The following is a 9,396-nucleotide window of genomic DNA, read 5'->3' on the forward strand; positions in this document are numbered from 1 at the left end:
ATAATTTTTAGAATATTAAATACTTTATAATTTGCGTCTCACCGAGACCGCGACCGATATGCCGAAACCGATGTGGAACGTTCCAGGCCGCGACCGTGACCGCGTCCACGACTTTGAACCATGAGTCTGAATCGACAGAGTCTGAATGAGTCACTGGCGGTTCATGCGTCTCCTATGAATAGCTGGATAGCAGACCTATCTCAGAACAGAAAGCCCATTCCGATGATAATTAGTCTTGGACTCGGACGAGTCTTTGAACCATTCTTAGGATAGCCTTTTTCCAAGACTATTGATAGGTCTCAAGTCTTTGGATTGGAAGACTTATCGGTTAACAGACTGTCAAAATTTTCGTATAGTAGTTTAATGATAACATGATGCTTATGAATGATAGATGCGTCATAGTTGATATTAACTTAGTTTTGTTTAAATGCTACACAAGTTATGAAGATTTGGACAAGATGGAAGAGTTAGGGAAGAAAATGTTGAAATACTGTGGAGGTCTTCCATTGGCCGTGGTGGTTCTAGGTGGAATTCTTAGAACTAAAAGAACCCTCAAGGAATGGAATGAAGTGCATGTGAATATCAAATCCTATCTGGATAGGGGAGAAAAAATTGGAAAAGAAGGAGAGGTTCCAAAGGTTTTAGCTTACAGTTACTATGACCTCCCTTGGCAACTAAAACCATGCTTTCTTTACTTGGGTAAATTCAAGGAAGATTCTGACATTGAAGTAGCGAGTTTATATCAGATGTGGATAGGAGAAGGTATGATATTTGAGAATGATAGAAGGGAGCAAGAAACAATGGTGGATGTTGCAGAGCGTTACTTGGAAGAACTAGCAAAAAGATGCATGGTTGAGATTAAAGTACATGAGGACGGGAAGCATGCGGTAACAAGGTTGGAGTCATGTCGGCTTCATGATCTTATGAGAGATCTATGTTTAGCCAAGGCAAAAGAGGAGAATTTGTATAAGTTGGTCGATCAAAGTACTTCACGAGATTCTCCTCCCGCATTTGAAGCACAGTATGGTTTAGTCCTTCATTTGCTTCCAGAGGATATTTCTAAATACAACTTTCTGCCAAAAGATCAAACTAAGCATCTTCGCACATTCTTGTGTGATCCGTCGGTAGGCCAATGGGAATGTTTTTCAGGGGTGAGAATAATGTCCCAAGTCAAGAATTTGAAGATGCTTAGAGTTTTGGCAATTTTGTCCTCCAATATGGCCTCCCAAAGGTGTTATTTCAAATCACCTCTACGATATGTCGGTAATCTTATCCATTTGCGATGTTTGAGATTGAGGCGGTGTCATCATATAAATTTACCACATTCCTTGGGCAATTTAAAGTACTTGGAAACTCTCGATTTATCTGATAGTTTTCATTGTAGAATACCAAACATCCTACGGAAGTTGGAACGTTTGAGATATCTTTATCTTCTAAGGACGTGGGGCTGTCAGCCCAAGCTGCAGTTGAGCAAGCAGTTGGAGATACTTGAATCATTCGATAGCAAAATTTGCTATCCTAAAGATGTATGCAAATTGTCGAATCTCAGAGCTTTCACAGCAGTAGTGCATAGCAATTTGAAGGACTGGGCACACATCATCAATCATATATCAAACATGGACTGCATACGCACTAGTTCACTTATGATCAATGGTTGTAATTTGGACGAATCAACTCCAACAATTCGAATGACAACAGCAGGGGTTTGGATGTTCTTTCAAGGGTGTTGTTTAGTAGGAATATTCATGAAATAGTGATCTACGGTAGTTTATGCAAGAAGTTACCGGATTACCAATCCCATATGTTTCCTGATCCTGCAGGACTTACTCGATTAAGGCTGTCTGGTACTAAAATTGAGGAAGACCCAATGGGAACTCTCGAGAAGCTTCCTGGCCTAAGAAGACTGGTGCTTGGGAGAAATTCTTTTCTGGGCCAAGAAATGATTTGCCGCTCAATGGGATTTCCCCAACTAAAACATCTCGAGCTTAATGGTTTGGGTAACTTGAAGCTGTGGAAAGTGGATGATGGGGCCATGCCTAAGCTTTTAACTTTAGGGATTGACGAGTGTGAACAATTGGAAATGATTCCAGATGGGCTGAGATGTTTAACCACTCTAAAAGATGTATCTCTTGCGAGAATGCCTGAAAAATTCAACAATAGAATTAGGATGGAGAATGGTCAGCAAGGAGTTGATTATGATAAAATAAGCAATGTACCTTCAGTTAAGCTCCGCAGGTACTCTTTTTCTCCTTTTACTTTTTCCTCCAATTTTTCTCTTTTAATTTTCAATTTACGGTTCTTGGAATTCCCTTTTCCTTGGCATCGAGTTCCAATCTCAATTTTGAGAATCTCACCCCGGAAGAAACGGGATCATAGTACTTGCTCTGTGAGATTCTTTTTAGTTTTATCTTCCAAATATTTATTTTTGTTTATCTAAGACATCATCTAATGTAATTCCTATGCCATGACTGATTAAGGAATTTGGTGATGAGGAAGTAAGTTTATATTTCAAAGCATTGCCTTCCATATTGTAAAGTGAAATCAAAATATTTTGCTTATTTTCTCGTGTTTGAAAATGGATTGACATAATCTCTCATAAATTAAATTTAATGGATTAGAATGTGTTACCGTCATATAATGTACTCATCAACAAAAAATGTTACATGGCGTAAAAAATGCCTAATAACTCTTTAAATTATTTGTGCTTCCCTTGTAATTGTTTTAGATTACCATCCCTATTTAATCTAATATCTTGGATTAAAATTAAATTTTGTTTAGCATTTGGTGACAAAGAAGCATCATGTTGCCTTCAAGTCTTATTGATATCAAAATCAACAATCAGAGCTTGTGTTAAGTCAATCAAGACCATTTACTTTAATTCGTCGTACAAAATGACATGGCTCCATTCTCAGTTACGCAGAATTGTTTCCCGTGCAAGTGGTGCCTGCCGAGGATTGGAAGGACAAAATGTTGGCGGAAAAATTTTTTTTTTTTGAGATGCAAGACAATTTTTAATTGGTTATAAATTTATAAGTTTAGTTGGCAGACTTCACATTTGTTTGATTTGCTTGTCCTGTTATATTTGTTTATCATCTTGTTTCCTTTTTTATTTTTAAATTACAAACCATGCAATCCATATATTTGTTGTGGAGTCAGATTTGTTTCGCTGTTTAGCTGCTTTTGTCTTAAATATTATCTGATATATATCAAATTTAAATGACAACACCTTGTGACAACATCTAATTTTGTCATAAATAAATTAAATTTAATGACAATAGTGCTTATTAATTTTTTGGTGAGGACTTGTGTTATTGTCATTAATAGAACACATATTTTTGTTATGAGAAAAATCACTAAAATATTGTCATAACATGAATTTTTTGGCTATGACAACACACTTTTGTTGCCATTCCCCTGTTTCATGAAAAAATAGATCCACTTCCAAAAGGTGAAGAAATTTTGTAAGATTTAATAGTAGATTTAGCTCAATTTTATGGCTATTTATCTATTGTCCTTCTGCTTAATCTTTTTCTTGTCTTTCTCAGAGTTTTCACTTTTGTATCAGCTTTTTGAAGGAAATTTGTAGTAGTAGATTGAGCTCAATTTTGTGGTTATTTCTCTTCATTTTCGTGTCGTTATGCAGATGGATTGGCGGAAGAATAGTTTTTGAAGTAGAAACTGTTTGTCCAAGCAATCCTGTTTAACGAAGCCCTGGGTCTTAAGGAAAAAATTCTACACCGAATCTCCTGGCTTTCCCTGATCTCATCCGATTCAAATGTGAGGTAATTAAACTTACTTAATCTCTTTTCTTTTTTCCTGCAATTTTTAACGGATAGAGGGATATTATTTGAAAAACTTGGAGTAATTGATTTGTAACATGGATGCTTACAGTGTTTTCACATTTTTTCCCTAAATTTAATGTGATTTGAAGTGGAATTATAGAATTCTGGTCTTTTGATTCGCAAATTTGTGATTTTCGTCCACTCTTCTAGGTTCTAAAATTAAAGTTCGTTCATTTTTGTGATTTTTTTTTTTTGGTGTTAAAGCTGCCACTATCTTAGTCTGTACAATTAACATTTATATGAAAATTTTCTCTGCTAATTGTCCCAGAAAAGGTACAAAGGCAGAGTTTTGTATTCTTAATAAAGCTTATTATACATACAAATTAATCTTATGATGAATGACTGAGTTTGTTTCCTATATTGTTAAAGCTTGGTATATTGCAATTTTATCTTATGATGACTGATTAAGTCCTTCTTCTAGTTTCATTCTACATGGTTAGACACGAAAGAAAGTTAACTAAAACTCTGAAACATTTTTTAAACTATTAAGGTTTGTTGCAGGAAATTCTGAGCCTCAGGTTTCTTAAGAAAACAATACTTGCCTCTATTACCAATTTTCTGTATTGAAAACTCTTGCCTAAAGTCTTGCACCATCTTTCATTTGCATGTTGCAGTTTCTGTGTCGCAAGTTTCTTTGCACATAGCAGCTGCTATGGGACTCCAAATGATCTGAAACCAGCATGACCGTTATGGGCCAACAAGATTGCAAGTTGGTTAGGTCTTCTTGTGTAGCTAGCATTTGTATGTATTGCGAGCATCTTTACTTAGCTATTAGGGAAAGATACCAATCTGTTATATGATCCTTCACTTTTAGTGTTTGACCCAACAAGGAGATAATGTGTCATTATTTTTAGCTTTTGGTTTGGTTAGTCTCACTTTGTTTAGCTGCTCAAACTTTTCTTGTGCGTACAAGCTGTTGGCATAGAGCTAGATTCAGTGCAAGATTCACCAATGAACCTTAATTAAAAATCAGATGATCATCTAAATAAGTACAATACCAAACTAAGAAACATCGTTGGGTTGGCCAAACGGAAAACTAATTGTGTTCGAAAATTGAATTTCCATGATTTAGACACTGCTACATTGTTCTCTAGTATTTTAAGAAACATTACCATAACCAATCTAAACTTTTCCTAATAATATCCATCATTCTCCCAAAAAAGAGCAACCACAACCCTATGCAAGTTTCTTGATTCCATCCCTTTTTATGCAATTCACAGCTTTTACTCGTATTGAATTTGAAATCTATCAATACCTTTCAATAAAGGATAATAAACAACTACATGCATGTAGACAAATCAAATCAAATCAGTTTTTTTTTGTGCTTCTTTCTTGTATCAACAAATGACTTTCGTTCCTTGTTTTTCATTTTGATTAAATTTTGCTTATTTCTTCGAACTTCCTATGCAGTTAGGATTTTTCTTTGAACTTAAATCTTTTTCCTCTTTTTTTTATTTAAATCTTTCTAGCACCTTTTTTTTATTTAAAGCCTATCTCTCTCTCTCTCTCTCTCTCGGCTACATATCAATAACACTTTCTACATCCGCCACCATCCTCCCCTTTCGCCCTCCTCTCTTGGTTTAACTGACAATGTTTTGGAAAAATACCCTAAGATGCGGTTCGATGGATTGGCAAGCTGTTGGAGATACTCGACTCATTCAATAATAGGTCTTACAATCCTAGAGAGTAGAGACTTATCCAAATTGATGATTCTCAGGTCTTTCAGAGGAACGGTATATCACAATCTTGAGGATCTCAAACAAATCGCCAACTAAAAATATGACGTTGGACTATATGTTCAAATTAAAGCTTTCAATTATCCCCAATTGCAAGTATATAGGTCATTAAATCAGTATAGTGTAAATTATGGGCGATCCACAAGTAACAATAACAATTACTAAGGCTTATCACTTAGTCTATTGTCTAAACAATCTCAAATTAAAGTAAAGTGCAACTACAACAATGAACTAGTAAAAGCTACAACTAATGATGTGACAAGTAAGAAACAATAAGAAGATAGTTCCAGGTTTTTTACTCACTTAAATGCTCATAAATAGGATGTGATTTGGTTGATTGAAATTATTACTCTTGTCTTGCCAAGGATATAATTTCCTAAGACATTTGAATATTGCTTTCGCTAATGACAAGTATATATATATCTAGTCTTCACTTGCTTTCGTGGTTGAACAGTTAAGCATAAGTTTATGAAGATAACGAAATTACACAAGTTAAATCCACCTAAATGCATTTCTACTTTCATGAATCTAAGATTCAGAGCTCAAAGAATTTTGATCTATTATTGTTAGCCAACTCTAACTAAACAAACAATAGGATAGATAGTTTGTAATTGGTTATCAAATAACTACAAACATAAAAAACATGGAATACATGAACTAACAAGTACATGATATAGCAACAAACAATCACAATCAATCCACGGTCAAAAATCAAACAAGTTCATCTCAATCCTAGAACAAAACAAACTTAGGTACTTATAGTGGATTAGGATGAAAGCACATGTTCTTCTTGAAACAAATCATGATAAAAACAAGTAAAAGTATGAGTTCAGTTTGAAAAAAAAAATGTTTATTCCAATGGTAGAAATAAAGCTCCTCAAACTCCTCTTGCAATCTTGTCTTCAAATGCAAAAATTACGAGAATACCTCACCACTAAGCAACTACAAAAGTTGCAGCGGACACCTTAAGAGTTAACGTTGAAGAAATATTTATTCCAATAGTAGAAATAAAGCTCGTCAAGCTTCCCTTGCAATTTTGTCTTCAGATGCAAAAGTTACCAGAATATCTCGCCACTAAACAACTACAAAAGTTGGGGAAAATGGCCATTTTCGTTCCTAAATTTTTTTTTCCGTCGATTTAGTCACTAACTTTTATTTCTGGCCAATTTAATACATGAACTTAATTTTCGAGTATAATTAAGGCCTTCTATGATGGCGCCATCATCTAAAAGCAATTTGACTCTTAATTTAACATCAAATAAGAACATTTTGGAAACTTCAGGTATGAATTGTAATCAAACTGAGTAAATTTAAAAAAATTATTAGTATTTGGAGTATTTTTAAATTTAAAACTTTTTGAAGGAATTTTTAAAAATTTTTAATTAACTTCTTAATCTTTCCTCTACCTCACTCCTCCTTGCCGCCGCTGCCACCGCCTCCCCTTCCTTCCTTTCCTTTCTCTGTCAACTAATTTCCTCAATCACCTCCTTTCCCATCTACCGACCAAAGATGTGATGTCTGAGGAGATCAAGTACTTTCATCTAACATCAAGTGGGCGCACGGTTCAAGTGAGTGGCGATCGCCTTGCATAGCAGTTTGTATTGGGCCCAACCCGACATCTTGACTACAAGCTGCTGCTGCTGCTGCTTTTGTTGGCCATCTTTCCTAGCTGACTGGCCTGTGATTGTGGGGTTGTTCCATCTTAGTCTTTCATTGCTTGCCTGCTATAGAGGTTTCAGCAGAAGCAAGACAACAAGAAGGTGCCGGCAAGTGAATAACTATAAACTCTTTGAAATTTCATGCGAAGATGATTTGTACGTGAGTGACTCTCTCTCTCTCTCAGAGCTGAATTTGTTCTCTTTGATGCATTTGACCCGAATATATAAGAAAATTCCATTTGTTTTCAAAATAAAAAAGTTAAGAGCTTTGTTGCAGATTTCCTCTTCTACTTTCTCAATTACAATGTAAACTCAAAGGTGGAGGGAAAGAGAAGAATAAGAGAAAGAGGAGGAGGTGAGTGGTTGGTGGCGGAGGTTGGTACTTGGTAGTGGAGAGGAGATAAGTCAAAGTTTCCAAAATGCCCTTGTTTGATGTTAAATTAGGAGCCTAATTGCTTTTAGATAATGACGCCGCTGTAGAAGGCCTTAATTGGACTCGAAAATTAAATTCATGTATTAAATTGGTCATAAATAAAAGTTAGGGACTAAATCGATGGAAAAAAAAATTTATGTGTTAACGTTGATTGTACTAATGACCAATGTTATTGGGAGTAAACAATACATATCAATTGTTTAAACTATTAGTGTTTCCCATGCAATTATAATTATTTTACATTGCCATCCCTATGAATCAGGAATTGATTCCAATATGTTGGTCTAAGCTCCAATATTTACTCACTCATAGTAAAGCCAACGCTCAGAGCACATGTTAATTCCATCAAGGCTGTTCAGTTTAATTCTTAGTACAACATATACGTGACATATTTGCCAAGTGCATATGCACTTTGATTCCATTCTCGCTTACATTGTCCCTTGTTCCTGGCTATCTATTCTTCCAAATCTATTCTTGAATATTGTGAGACTACCTAATTTGGGCAAAAGAAACATATTTGTATGCGTATTACGTTCCTTTTTAAATCTTACTTTGTTCTTCTTTTTTTTGGTCTTTTTCTTTTCTTTTTTTTCCTTTGGGCTTTTTAGTCATGACTCTTAATATAAACTTAATATTCATACTTGTTTTGCACAAATAGAAAGCTATTGAAGAGGATCCACCTGCAACACAGAGAGATGTTGTGATGGATTGGGATCCTGAAGTAGTTGATGAACGCTCACATTCAGGACAATCCACCCTCCTGTTGCCATAAACTTAATGTTCATACTTGTCTTGCACAAAGGGAAAGCTATTGAAAGAGGATCCACCAGCAATACATAGAGATGTTGTGATGGATTGGGATCCTGAAGTAGTTGATTAACGCTCACATTCAGGACAATCCACCCTCCTGTTACTTAATTAAAGCTAATGTTATAACGATTATTATAATTTGTAGGATTGTTGGGTTTCAATGGAAATTTTTTCACAATAAGGGAGAGATTGGACTTAAGAAGCGGGACGTTGGAGGGGCAAGGGCAGAAGATTTGAATTTGGAACATTTAATTCCTGGAATCTCAACTTTAATCACTAAACTAAGGTGACATTGACAATGGAATTCCTTTTGCTGCATCTTGTGTGGTATAATTTTTAACAAAATTTGTGTCACTTTGCTGTAGTTGCTGCAATTGTTGTGGTAGCATAATAGATTGCCATATTGTGCTTTTCTTCCCCTTCCCATTCATCAAACGACTGGCCAAGACAAATATTCTGCTGAATTTCTTGGCCGAATACCTGGGCATCAAGGATGATGGAAATAAAAAGAAAGAGAAACATAACTGGATTGTATAAAACAAAATTTCCAGCCCTGTTTAATATAATCATTTTCTTTCATAGGAATGCCCTAATTTTGTACTTAAAAACGCATTATTCAACACATGAACCAGGTTTTACCATGGCCTACAGCTCCAGTAACATTTAGGATAAAATACACTTTACCCCCTATAATTTAATACTTTTTCACATAACCCAACTATAGTTTTCAAAAAATATATATATAACCCCCCTATTGTTAGTAATTTTCAGTTTTATGTAGGGTACTTTTTATATTTTAGTTAACTTCGTTATGGATTGTAAATTCCGTTATTTTGACAATTTAGCTTAAACTATGAGAGAGTTATACGTAACTTTTAAAATCATAGGAGAGTTTTGTCAAAAAGCATTAGACCACG

General features: G+C 35.1%; 1 protein-coding gene across 1 annotated transcript; it reads left to right on the forward strand.

Annotated features, from left to right (window-relative positions):
- Positions 1-371: 371 nt before the first annotated feature.
- Positions 372-3,573, forward strand: LOC113752126 (probable disease resistance RPP8-like protein 2). The gene is made up of 3 exons (XM_027296262.1): positions 372-1,263; positions 1,821-2,235; positions 3,546-3,573. The coding sequence occupies exons 1-3, from the start codon at positions 372-374 to the stop codon at positions 3,571-3,573; spliced, it is 1,335 nt and encodes a 444-aa protein (XP_027152063.1).
- Positions 3,574-9,396: the final 5,823 nt, after the last annotated feature.

The sequence above is a fragment of the Coffea eugenioides genome, chromosome 11 (genome assembly GCF_003713205.1).
Source record: "Coffea eugenioides isolate CCC68of chromosome 11, Ceug_1.0, whole genome shotgun sequence".
In the NCBI taxonomy this organism is placed as follows: Eukaryota; Viridiplantae; Streptophyta; class Magnoliopsida; order Gentianales; family Rubiaceae; genus Coffea; species Coffea eugenioides.

What these genes read in the sequence shown, in the direction of transcription:
- LOC113752126 (XM_027296262.1), top strand. Translation starts at nt 372, where the DNA reads ATGATGCTTATGAATGATAGATGCGTCATAGTTGATATTAACTTAGTT. An exon ending in ATCACCTCTACGATATGTCG is followed by an intron (nt 1,264 to 1,820) that starts GTAATCTTATCC and finishes CTGATCCTGCAG; the next exon opens with GACTTACTCGATTAAGGCTG. An exon ending in CCTTCAGTTAAGCTCCGCAG is followed by an intron (nt 2,236 to 3,545) that starts GTACTCTTTTTC and finishes TGTCTTTCTCAG; the next exon opens with AGTTTTCACTTTTGTATCAG.